The 16,148-nt window shown below is 39.0% G+C and overlaps 2 protein-coding genes across 2 annotated transcripts in view; both read left to right on the forward strand.

The window, feature by feature from the left end:
• Positions 1 to 11,884, forward strand: part of LOC115025780 (neuropilin and tolloid-like protein 1) — a 25,028-nt gene extending 13,144 nt beyond the window's left edge. The window contains exons 6-9 of the mRNA XM_029458242.1: positions 4,203 to 4,316; positions 6,981 to 7,608; positions 8,391 to 8,465; positions 11,680 to 11,884. Of these exons, the coding sequence (XP_029314102.1) occupies positions 4,203 to 4,316; positions 6,981 to 7,608; positions 8,391 to 8,451 (803 nt within the window). The 3' untranslated portion in view covers positions 8,452 to 8,465; positions 11,680 to 11,884. The remainder of the gene's footprint in view (positions 1 to 4,202; positions 4,317 to 6,980; positions 7,609 to 8,390; positions 8,466 to 11,679) is intronic.
• Positions 11,885 to 12,869: 985 nt separating this feature from the next.
• Positions 12,870 to 15,861, forward strand: timm21 (translocase of inner mitochondrial membrane 21). The gene is made up of 6 exons (XM_029457791.1): positions 12,870 to 13,389; positions 14,032 to 14,094; positions 14,171 to 14,268; positions 14,604 to 14,677; positions 14,823 to 14,928; positions 15,467 to 15,861. Exons 1-6 carry the CDS (start codon positions 13,092 to 13,094, stop codon positions 15,566 to 15,568), a joined length of 741 nt encoding a protein of 246 aa, XP_029313651.1. The 5' UTR covers positions 12,870 to 13,091; the 3' UTR covers positions 15,569 to 15,861.
• Positions 15,862 to 16,148: the final 287 nt, after the last annotated feature.

The following is a 16,148-nucleotide window of genomic DNA, read 5'->3' on the forward strand; positions in this document are numbered from 1 at the left end:
AGGTAATGAGATAAGTATTACCTGTGTGCACTGCTCACAACACTGACATGCTTTTATTTTAAAAGACTGCAGTCGTCACATTTGAAACTAAAAGGCACCAAACAGCAGAAAGGCGACGAAGATATTGTAATGACTCGACTGAGTGAACAAGATGCCGCCTGACGTTAAGGAAACAACCTCGTGCTGCACGGCAACAAACAATATGTGTTCAGTTTTCCGATGTTAGCATCTAAAATCAGCAGTAAACAGGTTGTTGCTGCATTAAAGTCTGTTCATTAAACGTTCCCATCAAAGTCACTCTTGATTTAACAAAACAATATGCTTTATAACATTCTATCATAATACTTCATAGTTGCATGGATCATAGTGTATTATAATTCATAATTCATTGCAGTAATAATATTTTTATAATCCCTGTTGTAATTCATTCACTTGTTTCCTTTAAGTAAAGTAAACATTTATTTTACGTTTTTGTGTGTTAACAATGTTTAAGTAACTTTAATCACATTATATTGTATTATGACAGTGATTATAATGCATTATAAAATGATTATTATTACTTTTATACAAAGGAATTATAACACACTATGATCCCTGCAAGAAGAATGTCAGTGAGTAACCAGTAATTATGAAGTGCAATAATGTGCTTATAAGTATAATACAGTGTTATAAGCACATTATAATGCATTATAAGTATGTTTATAATGCATTATGGACGTGGACATCATGGAAAGTGTTACCAAATAAACATTATAAATGTTATTGCTTAGGAAATATGGAGAAAAGTTGACAGAAGGGACAACGTGAGGTGAGGTACTGTGTGCACCGTGTACAGCAGGAAGTTCATTAATTCCCCTCCCCAGGTGAAAGGAAGACGATGTGTAACGCCTATGAGTGTGTGTGCTCTGGTTCAGGTGCACACACTGTATTTGCAGCGGTTGTGATGTCTCTGGTAGATCCCCAGTCTTTATATGTTTGTTCCCAGCTACTGCTTCCCAGCGGGACCGGTAGCTTTTAGAGAAGCGTTCGCAGCTGCTCCGAGAGCAGCGTTCCCAAACGCAAACATCCACCGTTATCGTCTTTGCTGTGTTCACACCTTCGGATGCTGCTGCTCTGTTTACAGGCTCACACTCACTCCTGCTCTGCACAACTACAGTGTAAGATTCCCAATGTGAAGCGTAAGAAAGTGAAGCCTATCTTTACCCAGGAAGCAATTATGTCTTGGGTGATAAATGTGTCGTGTGACATCTCAGCTGTCAGCATTGTTACGCCTCATCAACAGATACCCGTCTCTGGGGTTGCGGATGGAAATTTGCTCTGGCTTCACCACACACATCACTTCTCCATTCTTGCAAAGCTTCTTTGCATGAAAGCGTTTGAGAACAACACAGTATGCTAATGTCTGTTAACATATGGATCTTTGCTAGCTCTTAGATCAGATTGTATCGTCTCTGCGCACTTTTTATCTTGGTTACTTTGGGATTAGAAAGAGTAGTGCGGGGATATTAGATTGTGGCATTGTACTTGCCTGATATCAGATGTGTCCTCTCTGCTTCAGAATATGCTGCTGCTTGGGGAGAAGCCTCAAGTTCCTGATGTAGAATCTTGATGGCGAAGGTTTGCACACGGTTAACATCGTGAAGCGATTAGGTTCAGGCAACAACACTACTTGGTGAGGTTTAGAACAAAGGTCACGCTTTGAGTTCAAATAACTCAAACTTAAGCTCCGAATGTGACGTCATGTGACTCGGTGACGTAGCGTCTCGTGACATAACGTTTGATTGTTTGATTAATATCTTCCTGAGCGGTCCGGCTGCACGTGCATGTGAGTACCAGTGCATGCGCCACACTGGCTAGCTAATGGCTAGTGCTCTGCACTGCGCTCCGTCCCGTTCCGCAATAATTACATATAATAATGAATATTTCTGCGGCTAGGAGGCACACACTCTGCAGCAGTTCTGGTGTGTTTTGGGTTCTTTGTGAAACGGTGGATCTTCAGCCAGTATTTTATAAAATGGGGGAGAAGAAGGAGAAATGAGAGAATAAGGAGATTGGAGATGTAAACTGCCGCCAGTCTATATAAGTACAATACTTATCAAATCTATTCTACACTATCTTTCATGTGTTTTTGGGGCATTTTGAAGTAGCTGCAGGCAAGACGGAGATGACTCCCACATAGAGTTACAGTATGTATTATTAACCATATTCATTGGAATACATTTAGACGATGATGAATAGAGATATGTTGTCAAAGAGAAACATTATGTGTTTGAATCCAGAATCAGTGCGTGATCCATAACTGACAGTAATGTGAGAGATTATATCGCTGCAGGTGTTAACGCTACAAAACAATCTTTATTGCAAAAGGAAAATGACATCAGACAAAATAAAGACAGATTATCGTCATCTCCTAGAAATATCCTGACTGCAGTCCAACGCAGCACATTCATGCTCATCTGGTTATTTAAAAGATCCTGATAACCATGTGTTGCTTCTGCAGAAACATCTCCGCTCTGCAGAGACACGCAGAGCCACTCATTTAGCAGTTCATTTATGCTTCCAGCAGTGACTGAGGATGTTTCTGTGTGGGCAAAAGGGCACTTTTATTACAGAATGTATTGAAATTAATTTAGCATTTTCTTCATCTCGTCTGCTCTCATGTGCTGTGTGGAGGAGAAGGAGTGGGCTCCCTCTGCTGGTTATTTACACAAATAAAACATCTTTAGCATATAGTGTAGGAAAGAAAAAGAAGTAGAAGAAGACACACAGAGAGACAATGTGAGTTAGGAAATGCTGGCAAAGGCCCAGACAGGAAGAGATACAGAGAGACAGAGATAAGTCACTCTAATTTGGTGTGTTATTATTCACTTGGGATGAGTGCTGCGATGGAAACAGCCGTGCATCACAGTGGTGACGCTGTCAAACAGTCCCAGAGCGCTGCCTCACCACTGCATGGCAAGCCACTTTAGTACCCGGTGCCAGTGTTGTGTGTGAGAGGAGAGAGACGGAGAGAGAATCACATCTTTTTATGCACATTTTCAATTTGAGCATGTGGAAAAAAATATTCTAATAGTATAATATGAAACATTTCCACAATAAAATGTCTAAAAACGACTCGACCTACGTCGTTGTTGAGTTGTGTACTTACATTATTATTATTATTATCCCAAATGTGTTCATCGATATCATCAGCGTTGTGTTTGTAGCCAGAAGCTTCATAAACTGACTTCGTATCCAGTTTTAAGACACTTTTTACATCTTGGTGTTTTTAACTCTATATTTGAAGGATGAAGGATTTTAGTCCTCGGACGTCTGGATCTTAAGTTCTCAGAGAAACAAGCTGAGCAAACGTTAGCGGCAGCCGAACAGCGTGCAGGAGAAACTCTGATGTTTAACCTTTGAATCAGAGGAGAGGAGGAGAGAAGAACTCCCATGATGCACCGCTGCTGCGCCAGGAACACTAATGGGAGAAGCTGATGGTGGCGAAGACTTGAGTGATCCCTTGACGCCAAACCTCTGAAACTGATTGATGGACCTCTAGTGGCAGAAAATGACTTTGTGCTTTTAAATAGGACAAACTATTAGCATCTGGTTAGCTTACCGTGCACTCTGCACTGTGATTGACAGTAGGAAGCAGTGACCCGGACAATCCGCTGGCTGTTGCATTAGTCCAAGGGCACCTTGGGGTTCAAATGATATAGCTCATCACTTATACTGTACATACGATGGAGCCTGTAACATTATCTTCATGGTGGAAATGCAATTACTGTTTGTACCTTTGGATGAAAGTGTCAGATAAATAAATGTAATGATCAGACCTCTCCCTCCTGTCACGTGTCTGAGGACATGCTCCAGAAGAAGTTCCTTTGTATATCACAAGTTGTCTCTGCAAATATTTGAAGAGGAGGATTCATGAAGAACAGATGGGTTCGGGGGGGGAACGGGTCTGATTTGAGTAATGCTCATCCAAATGTATTTCCTCAAAATCTGGCACACTGGAACATCTCTTCAGCTGTAAACAAACACTTTGTGCTGCAGCACGTCCAAATTGTGGAGCACGTGTACTGCTGATAATGTCGATTCTATTCAACTCTTTCTATGCTTCTGATTAGATTGCATGTGAGTGAGTTCAGGATGATGTTTCGGGTTAGCGAAGATCGTATATTTCTGTCATAACTGTTAATGTGCTCTGTGCTTCTCAGCTCCATGTGATGCAGATGCCTTCTTCTGTCACAGTAACATGTGCATCAACAACACGCTGGTGTGTAACGGCATGCAGAACTGTGTCTACCCCTGGGACGAGAACCAGTGTAAAGGTGAGATGTTACGTCTGATACCCCCTACGACCACTCGTCACGTGCAAGCGAAGGATGTTTGGCTTTCAAACATTGATCATTTGCAAAGACCAACCACATTGCAATAATACAAAAACGGTTGAAAATGTGTCCAAGGGGGGATTATTACTACAACACAGGAGAGCTATGATCAGGCCAATTAGATTCCTAGTTGTTTGGATTGTTTTTGTACCATTTTTAGCAATATTTCAGTTTTTCTTGTCATCAGATCCGTACTGTGAGTGATGAACATGTACACACTGATTTCTGCCAAAGTTAGACCAGTTTTGTATTTCACTCTTTTCGCTGTGCTCTTCTTACTGCTTTTGAAGGGGGCGGGGCTTAGTTGGATGGGATGTGACGTATGTCCGAGCACCTATCAGGATGTAGCTGCTGTTTTTGAGTGTGAAATTTGACATACTTACCTTTTTCTGCCTCGGCGCCTGGTGACAGCCGGAGGCATTGTGTTTCCAGGTTGTCCAGTTGGACTGAAGGATGAATTGATTTTTAAATTTGGGGGTCAAAGCTCAAGGTCACGGTGACATAACTCAAGACTTGATGTGTTAATCAAGACAATTTCACACAAATGTCTAATGGGATGAAATGAAGCGAGGCAGTAATTCTAGTTTAAGTATTTTATTTTGTTTGTTATGTATAATAAATTAAATGATTTAGAAGACAGCTGATGCTGTTCCTTGAAGGTGGCCTCATTCTGCCCTGTGTTCATGTGAGACCCTGTGCACTGCCGGACTGTGAGACCATCAATTTCTTCATTTCCTCTGTAGTTTGATCCTCACTGCACTCTGAATGTTAAAGCCACTGGATCTATACATTGATCCCCAGTGTCTCGCTACTGGCAGCTCCATAATTTATCTCCAGCTCTAACTGAGAGTTTATTATGGCAGCATCTTCCTACGGTATATGATGCCATTCTAATAATTAGCTGAGAGGTGTGAAGACTCTGGGGATGAGACAGTTTTTCTCTGCATTGTATTGACAATTAATTAGTCTTCTGTTCCTTGATCTTTCATAGCCCATCTCTTTCTTCCAAGTACATAAGATGGGATCTATACTGTAGCCCCCCCCCCCCCCCCCCGAGCCTGCTCCCACGTCAATAAATACAATGTGTTTTTCATGTTCATTACGCTGTTGCGCTTGGCTTACAGTTAAGATGTGTTGTAGTTTGTTTTTCCTTCAAACGTACACACACACACACACACACTTACTGTCTCCCTCGTACAGTTTGTCTGTAGTTGCTTCCAGCCCCACAGCTGCCCTCCCGCCTTCACATCAGATAGAGAAGCTGCTCCCAGAGACGTCAGTTTATCTGTATGCACAGTACTGTAACTCTCTGTTAAGCAGCGCAAATGACAAATTGCATCAATTAATTAAATCCTGCAAGCCTATTCCTCACACAGATTAAAATACCACCGTACAGTCTGAGATTCTGCAGAACTCACCATGTTTCTCAGCCTGTTACTGTCTTCCGCCTCCTCTCCGCTCTAGTAATGCACTGGGCTACCGCAGTGCCCACATTTGTCCTCATTAGTGGTAAAATGTCAAGTTTTATTCCCTTCTCCTTTACACTTCTGAATGTAACCATTTACTGTCATTGAAGCTCAGTGTGCTGCACTACATGTTCATGCAGCATTTAAATGTCACAGATCTCCACACAGATGGCCTCTCGTCTCACTTGCTTCTCTTTGTGGTTTCCGTCGTGACATGAAGACTGTAGCTATGACCCGATCGTTTTGATTTAACTCATGAAAGCCACACTTATTATTGTACATTGACAAGCTCGCATGTGACATTTGTCCACATGGTATCTCCTTCTCTGAGATGTGAAGAGAAGCCTCCCCCCTGATGTCCTGCATCATTACAATGGATGGAAATCCTTGGAAGTATTTAATGGTTCCTTCATTTCAGTCAGATGTAGACAAAAGCAGGGTTTTAATTTCCATCTGGTGATTATCTGATCGTATCAGCTGTAGCTGGCTAGTTAAACTGACATTCACTTCATAAGTAGGTTAAAACGCTGACTCGTCTTACAACAACAACCATAAAGAGTTTTTAAATGTGCACTTGTTGGCTACAAACATGATGCTAAAACACTTAGGCTATAGCTAACGGGGCCGCGGCAAAAAGTTAGAATTTAGATGCTTAGTTGTTAATATTTTTAAAAGGTATGTTTCACTTTAACGTTTAACAAGAAAAAAAGCTTTTAGACTCTACAGGAGTTTAAAACGCCCACAAATCCAATAAAGTGAGAAAGAGCTGAAACGTGTTCACGTTAAAAGCAAAGCGACTTTTTGACTCGTTTATTCATGTTCCTCCGAATCGATCTGGTTTACTACGGAATAGTTTTCAATGAACCCAAAAATATTTTTCTCCCTTCATTTGAACATTTTACCGTGATTTTGTATCGTTCACGTTGCAGGATTTGCGTCTTTGCAATGATTTTGTATGTAATTGCACGTCGTAAGAAATTCTCTCATAAGATTTTTAAGGTTAGACATCGACCTCGAATGGTGACGTTAGGATCGACTTCTGTATTCTCATTGTGACAGTTATCTTCACACGTATCTTAAAGGGCGATGTTGTGAATATTCTCCCTAAAGTTCCCTTTCTGTTGTCTCCACTGTACAGAGAAGAGGAAAGCCAACATCTTGGACAACCTGAACAACACAAACGGGACCATAATCGGTGTCACCTGTTGCATCGTCCTCATCCTCCTCATCGTCTCCGTCATCGTCCAGATCAAGCAGCCACGTAAGAAGTACATCCTGCGGCGTGAGGACTTTGACCCCACCATGTTCCAGGAGGTCTTTGAGCCGCCTCACTATGAGCTGTGTACTTTACGGAGCGCCACCACAGCCGCGGCAGCCTCAGCAGACTTAGTCGACCTGGCCGAAGACTTTGAGAACTACCACGCCCTTCGCCGTGCCTCCTCACGCTGCGTCCACGATCACCACTGTGGCTCCTCCTCCAACCCCGGCTCCGCCCACATATCCCAGCTGTCACTCAGTGGACGAGGAAGCCGCGGGAACTTGAGCGCTCGAGACGCAGCGGCCGCCACTCTGCTCACAGACCTTCCACAGCCGCCCATGGCCGTGCGGCCCTTGCTGCCGTCCACTGGAAACCGCAGGAGCATCTTGGTCATGAAGCACAGCTACTCGCAAGAGGCGGCGGACAATGGATGCGACATGGACGACGACCTGGAAGAAGTTCCCACCACCAGCCACCGGCTTTCACGCCACGAAAAGGCAGTACAGCGGTCAGTATCCATAGATTTCTGATGAGGAAAGAACAGCAGAGTTAACCATGGGGATGTTTGAGTGTGTGGGAGACTTAGGCCTACATTTATTTTGGTTTTCCTCTTATTTTAGCTTCCTCCTCCTCCTCTTATCATTTTAAAGATTTTGATAAGCTTCTTTTTTTTGCATTGACCCTCTTTGTCCCCTTTCTATCATTAAACACTTTTTCCACAAAGGGCTGAATTATGTGCCCTCTTGCATGCTCATCATTGAACATGTCAAGCGCAACAAGTGATTTGTAGCTTAACTTAACTGCACTGTGAGGTTTGTCAGAGCTCGTTATAGAAAACATAACTCTGCCATCAGTCCAGTTCAGAGTGTTAACACAAGGGCTGGAATCTGTGCCTCCTACAGATGACTAACTTCATTGACATGAGTGCAAATTATTATAAAATTATAAAAATTCTATATAGCTCAACATTTTGGCATGAACCAGATTTTCTATTTAAAAAAAAAGAGTATTTTACTGTGAACTTGCACCTTGACTGCTTGAGAAGTAACTGTATATGTTTACAGAAACACTGTGTGGAGGTGTCAGAGTATATTTTTGGAGAAAACTCTTTCCTGCATGCACTTTCTATGTGCTAGACTGTTTATTCATTTTCTACAAGTCTGCATGTGAGGCTCCCGGAGACTAGCAAAGCACTAATGAAGTTTATTGCTGTTCTGTAGCACATTGTGCATTCTGACCTCTCTATGCAACAAGAGTTTGATATTAAATGAAAGAGCCATGACATTTCAGGTTCTGCCTCATTGGCTCTTTGAGCAAACATGAGTCAGAGTACAACACAACTAGGGTCTAAGAGACAATCTCAAGGTAAGCACCCCTGTCCAACGATCAAATCTATATGTTGTTGTGTAGTCATCATTTGCCCAGTCAGTATATACTTTTATGTAAGTTATTTTTCCTTTTCTGTGATTTTTGCGCGGGTTTATATTTTGTTTTGTTATGTTTTTTTATTTGTTCATTTTCACCAAGATGGTTTTCTTGCTTGCAGCCATCTTGTCCTCCTCGTGAGTTTGTTTGAAGTCTTTTTTTTTTTTGTGATTCTCAAGTTTACTGTATGTCCTCCCGAGGACATACACTGTATCACTCAGTGGACATTCATTAGCATGGACCTTTTCAATCATCTTCAGTTCAAACGGTTATTAAATGAGATGTCTAACCTATGCAATTCTCTCTCTCTGTAGGCTTACAGCAAGTCACATAAAGACGCTTGTTAAGTCCAGATAAAAGCACAAGTCTGAAAGCAGACACCGTACTGCGGGAGAGGATCAGGGTCACATGTGAACATTGTATTTGACTTCTTAGTTTGAAATCAGATTCTGAGATTAAAATCAGAATTTGTATTCAGTTTAAAGTTAAAGGGACAGTGCACAGTTATAGACATTTCTGTAAATGTGCCAGTTTAGCCATTTTGGCTCATTTCACTATAATCCCTGTGCAGCTCAGTTTAAAGTCAGAACTCAAATATATTTTTTTCTTTCTTTTTTATTAATTATAAAATGATTATTATTATTATTAAAAAATAAATGTTATAAAAATATTTTTTTATCAATTATAAAATGATTTATTACTAAAAAATACATTTTATAAAAATATGTTTTTATTAATTATAAATGTATTATTATTATTATTATTAAAAAATACATGTTTCACCTGTGGCCCTAATCCTCTTCAGTACAATTCCAAATGTTTTTATTAAATAAAATCAGTGGGATTTTTTCTGCACACACTAAAGAAAGCACATTGAGATTATTTAAATATTTTATATTTTACACACTTATACAGAATTCCTCTGTAGTTTTGCATGATTTATGTCACTTTATGTATTTGATTTTGTGTTTGGTTAATTGTGAAGCGTAGTATTTATGCCTGTGTGTAACACTTCATGTGTGCTCCACGACTGTGCGAACATGAGGCTGCAATAAGCACAATATGATGCAGTAATATACAAAGTTGGATGAATAAATTCAAGATGCAAATAACTGAAAAGTTACATTTCAATGCAGAGTTACAGAAGTTCACGTGCAGCTTTATGTTTGCATATAATGGAGTAGCACATGAAGTGCGACCCAGTGTTTTGTCTTTTAGTGTGAGAACTGTGCTGTTGTGTGCGTGTCTGCTTATGTTCTACATTATGTTGCATTGTCTCCATCATGTAGACTTCTTGAGAATAGTGCAATCCTGGATCAGTACGAACGGGCGTCACTGACATATGAAAAAGCGGAGCGGAGATTTACACCAGCATGATGATGCTGATGATGATGAAGGGACACTTTGACGAAAGGATATTGAATATGTATTCATGTGCAAAGATGAACACAAAGGACTAGATGAAAATACTCAATGCTGCAATGCTGTGAAGCTCTGTACGTAAATCCAGATTTTTATTTGTCGCTGGAACGAAGTGGACCTTTCAGAATGATCATGATTACTGATTATTCATTATTAAACTTTAAATTTGGGATGTTAGTCAGAAACATATCTGTCATTGTCATAGATTCCGCACTGATAAATGAATATGATCAAACATCTTAAAGTTCATTTTTAGGCATGTATTTTGAGTAGCATACATATTATGGTTTGTATAGCAAATTATAGATGCTTGCAGATTTTCAAATCTAGGAACAATTTGTTTTATTAGTGAAATTTGGAATTAATAACTAACCTAATTAGATTTAAAGCTCTTGGAATAACCACAAGCAGTTTAGTTTGGATAACAGTTAAAGGCTTGTATGGCTTGTGCATGCTTCTTTTATATCAATCCAAACCTTAACATACTAACATTAGAATATAGAAAGCCCCATCTACTAATACACAAGTCGGAGAGTAGTGGAAAAGAAGCGTCTTCAAAATTAATTAATTGCATGTTGTTATCATTAAAGAGAATTAAGCAAATTAATTCCACCATTTTCATTTGAACAAAAACTCCCTTTTAAATATGTTGACTAACTTTTTGACAGGGATTTTTATTTTTTTTGCAAACATATTTACTTCAAGTCTGGTTGTCTTCTAACTCTTCTACTGCAGGAGCCTAAAACCTTTGTATTAAAACAGACTTTTATACTATAGGGCAAATGGAAAGGATGACAGTTTTTACAGTTACACAAATTATCTTTCAGGGCTGATTTTACTGATGCTTTGTAAAATAAATAACAATAAAGCTTCACCTTTTTTCTTTGTTTTATTGGCTTTATCTCGTTAGTGTTTCCTCGGCTCTCTACGTCTCACATTCATACAGATGTTTATTTGTTGCTTAGCTTTAGAGGAAACCAAAAGGATTTGTTGCACCAAGCAGGACAATAAAGAGTCGTAGACGGTTGAGATAATCGCAGGTATCTGACGGACAAGTTAATCGACTTCTGGTGTTTGTCGTGATGAGATTAGCTCCACACACTCTGCAGGATCAGCCTCACACTCAACAACACTCACTGTTGGCTTCTGTAGGAAAAACATCCTGCGATATATAGAAAGTGAGATTAGATGTGACACAAAATTCACACATTCACATCTTTTTTCTAACGCTCTCATTGTCCGAGTTCTTGTCTTACTGTGTCAGTTGTTTTTATATTTACCATCTATGTGTACATTATTTCCTGTATTCAATGTCATGTATGTATTATTTACATCCATGCTCTGTCATCTCCTTCTCCGTATACACACAACCATACACTCTTATGCAGATACCGAATAAAATGTTTCTTTTCTATTCACATTGCACATTGTGTCTGTGTGGTGTCTTTCTGTTTTACAAGTTTTCCAATATAGATATTTAAAAAGTGTTCAAAACAAACCTCTCACACATACACACACACATACACACACACACACACACACACACACACACACACACACACACACACACACACACACACACACAGTCATCTGCCAGTATACAGATAGAGGCCGACAGCTCAGTAATTAAGAAAGTCTGAACCAATTCGATCACAAGCAGCGCAGGCAGGAGATGAGAAAAGTGTGTGGCCCAGCACCGACTTAAAGTAATAGTGTTTTCATTTCTCTGCAGATACATCAGACAGATGCATCATTCCTCTGCATCTTGCCAACTTTGACAGCATTGGGGGCTAAGGTTTCTTCCCCTTGCATCTTGAGTGAACTGTTGCCCAGAGCAACTGTACCAATGTAGAGTGTTGTGATGAGAAAAATGTAAAAAAAAAAAAAATGGTTTGTGGTGTACGCAAGTTTTTCTTCTTTGCTTTGGGGCCGCAGAGGTTTTCAACTCCGGGCTGGGATTGACGAGCTGTGGACTGCTGACAATTTCAGACACGGGACTAAAAACTTATGGCTTTTGAAGAATAGAGTACCTTTAATGTAAAGTTGTTCTTGGAGAAAAAAACTAAACAGATTCAGGTTTTTTAAAATAATTTGATCATATTTCAGCTGCTGATTTCACATTTATTTCATATTTCGATGTCATTTCTTTACAGTAGAGTATCAGGTTGTTTTTATATCTAAACAAGACAAGCCTTTTTAAAGATGAAAAAACTGAATGTTTGAAATAAAGTGACGTTAAACTTCAACTAATTTTTATTTATTCCACTTTCACTGATGTCTGAACATTATCTACTTACTTTGTCGTGTTTTTTTAACCCGTTTGCATTTTTATTTGATAACAAAAAATGCTGGACAGAATGTTTTCAATAAACTAATGTTTACTGATTTTATTGTGATTAGTTTATTTTCTACTTCTTCTGCTTTCTGCTGGTTGTGAACGTAGGTTTCATATCAACTTAACATATGATGCATGATGATGCAAGCAGCTGCCATAAGAAAAATATGTTTACAAACCACAACAAATGATTGTTTATAAGTTTAAGAGTAAAACATTTTTTTTTAATTCACTTAATTCCAGTGAAATTGCATTTAGGTACATAAAATGCATCATATATAATACATTTTACAATTAATTTCATGTCACATTTATCATGTTCTAAATGTATAATACATTTTTTAACACTATTTTGAATAGTTTTACACAATATATAATATTTTATTCAAGCCCAAAAATTAACTAAATGTATACAATAGTAAAATTAATGCGTTACAGATTCTGGTTCATCATTGCAAAAAGTATTAGTTGTATTAAATCTCTAAGATTTGGAGAAATATAGATTTCTTTGATACATATTGTGTAAAATGTTGATGATTTATTCTCGTGGTATAAACTCAGTCTCCCATCAATCCTATAAACGGCGCGTGACGTCAACAGTATGCGACAGGAATCAAAACAGCACGACTGATTTGACACAGCTCAGTATGTTCGAGTACTTAGTGTTGTAAATTGTGCCTGTTTGACTTACACTAAGTCTGTTGGTATTATATTAGCATGTGCTAGCTGTGTGTTAGCTTCCACAGCTGTAGCTGCTTGTCGACACACTGACTGGACTTGGAGCTTCTCGCAGAGGACACACAGTAGCCATGGCTTACACGCAGATAGTGACAGCTCTCCACCGGGCAGCTACACAGTACTGCGCGCAGAAATGCAAACTCACACGTGTTAGTTTTCTGATCCACACACACAGGACAGCGTCCACAGTGTCCACACTGACCTTCTTGCCTCCTCCGTCTGTCATGCCTGCTCTGAGCTGCTTCCTGCAGACACGGCGCGGTGTCTCACTGCACTCTGCAGCCAGAAACCACAGCAGCCCCGAAGACAGAGACAGGTCGGTCTCCAGGTACCAGAGCGGCAGCCCACAACCTTCAGCTGCAAAGAAAAGTAAGCAAGCCGATGACATGCTGAGGAGTTTTCCCCTCGTGTACTCAAATGCATGATAACATATCATCTACACTGTGAAACTGTTTGGGCATTGAAATGCAGAAGCAGGTGGACTTTTCCCAAATGCACCTCCAGTAAGTTAAAGCTCACATAATATATTCAATGTTTATTCTCTTTTTAGGCACAGCATTTACAAGAGTATTGACAAATGCAATGACCAAAACATAAATCATGACCAACAAAAAGAGTTAAAACATCTCAATCTATAGATTAGTAAGGGCAGCCATCCCCTTATTGTCGTATGAATCCAGTATGACTGCAAAGCAAAGTTGCAACGATTAGTTAACTAATCCATTAGTCGATCGGCTGACAAATAATCAAATATTTTTAGAATCCATAAAATAACATTTGGGGTATATAAAATGTCCCGGCAGCATTACGACATAACATAGCAAGATTGTTTTTATTCCTCATATTTTATGAAGCGATGGATTCTAATCTCTTTATTTCATTGATAGACTCGGTCACTATAACGATGATCATCACGAGTCTAATGCAATGTCTGAAAATGCTCTTATCTGACTGAGAGAAACAGTTGACTGAGCTGAATATCTAATAACTCTCACCCTCAATATGTTCCAGTGAAAGACGCCGGCAGAGACTTCACCTACTTGATCGTAGTAATCATCGGGCTGGGAGTGACTGGTGAGTACAACAAGATTTCAAGCAAATTTATCGTCTCATTTCAAGTCAAATGATGGATGTGTCGCTCGTGTTTCAGGTGGGCTGCTTTATGTCGTCTTCCAGGAGCTGTTTTCTTCCTCAAGTCCAAATAAAGTTTATGGAAAAGCCTTCAACAAACTGCGTCTGGACCCAGAGGTAAGAGGATGAGGCCAAACATTATCTCTGTAGTGAAACATGTCCGTCCCAGTTCCTCGGAGTCCGAGGTGATATCTTTAAATGTCTTGTTTGTCCCTTTTTAATAGGATATAAAACAGAGAAAAGCAACAAATCTCCATATTCAAGACTGTGAAACAGCTTTTTCTGTCATTTCTGCAAAAACATAATGATTTTAACGATTAATCGATTATTTAAATAGTTGCTAAATATGTTTCATATGTAAATATGTTGCAGCTCTTGTTACACTGAATAATATATTGTGACACTTCTTGTATTTTATGAATTCTACATTAAATTCAGTGCACATCTTGTAGGTGATTGGTGCGTTTGGGGAGCCGATCAAGTGTTACGGGGAGACTACACGTCGAGGAAGGAGGCAGCAAGTCAGGTGGGAATCTTGTTCCTGTGTCCGAATAAGCTGTTGATTATGAGTAAATGAGGCAGTGAATAGATTCTATTATACATAGTAAGCATCTGTGTGTGGATGGTGCTGAGGTATTAGAGTTATTATCCTTGTTGTGTTTCCACCTCAGTCATATGGAGTACCTGAAGGACGGACAGAAGCATCTGAGACTGAAGTTTTACATCGAAGGCTCGGAGCCCGGCCTCAAAGGGACCGTGCACTCAGAGTCCAAAGAGGTTGGTGTTGTTTTCCTTTGTTAAAATGCACTTCATGCAATGGATGTGAGATATTAAAGCAGTACTGCTGATGCTTAGCTTTATCAAAATGTAAGAATTATACAGAAGTGATGAGTCGTTTTTAGGGCCTGGTTGACATTCACCAATGGCAGTGGCCGATATTTATCTGATATATTTATTTATATATATATTTATATATATTTTATATAGAAATCTATATTTCTCCAAATCTTAGAGATTTAATACAACTAATACTTTTTGCAATGATGAACCAGAATCTGTAACGCATATATTTAAATTGGTGTTGATTCAGAATGTGAAAAGAAGGGCTAAATGACTTAAAAGTAGTTATGTTATTTATTTATTTATTTTTGTTTCCCGGGCACAAAAGGGGCAATAAATATCAACAACAAAAATATCGTCTATCAGCCAAATGTCACGTGACAGCAGAGACTAAATGTTCAGAGCTTATTTTAAAAACCTTTTTACAGATATCTACCACATTGAGCTGCTGTTTCAACTTGTTGTTATTTCACAGAATCCTGAAACTGGAAAATATGAGTTTCGTTACATATTTGTGGAAGTGGACACCTACCCGAGACGAACCATCATCGTGGAAGATAATCGATCAGAAATATGAGTGGACTTCAATGTGTTTGTGTTAAAGGACAAATAGCTGAAGGTTTTGTTAAACATCAACAATTTGGGATGATTTTAACTTTGCCACAACAATGGAGCATTTGGTGAAGAGTTTTGAAAATGATCATAGACTCTTATGTGTTATTGTTTTATAAATAATAAACATGCTACAATTGTTTTTTGACTAAAGAATACTGGATGACCTGAATTTTGAAATAACCGGTAATCAAAGATGTAAATTGTAATAAAAACTGTTTGTCTGTTACATGACAGGAACAGACATACAACACAAAATACAGTATCAGTGTTTTATTATTTGTTGTGTTATGGACTATTGATGTCACGAAGACTGATCTTTCAGTTTTATTAAATTGTCTGTATGGTTTAATTGGTGCATTGGTAGTTATGTTAACACAACTTTTACCCTTAAAAAGTCTTTGTTTATAGGTGAAAGTCTGTCATTTTAGAGTTCTGGTAAATATTGCAGTTTCTTTGTGTTCTGCTTAGAAATTACCTCAGTCACAAACACTTCCTGTATATTCTGATAAATCAGATTTTCTTTTGAATTCACATGTTTATTT

This window comes from Cottoperca gobio, chromosome 20 (genome assembly GCF_900634415.1).
Source record: "Cottoperca gobio chromosome 20, fCotGob3.1, whole genome shotgun sequence".
Classification (NCBI taxonomy): Eukaryota; Metazoa; Chordata; class Actinopteri; order Perciformes; family Bovichtidae; genus Cottoperca; species Cottoperca gobio.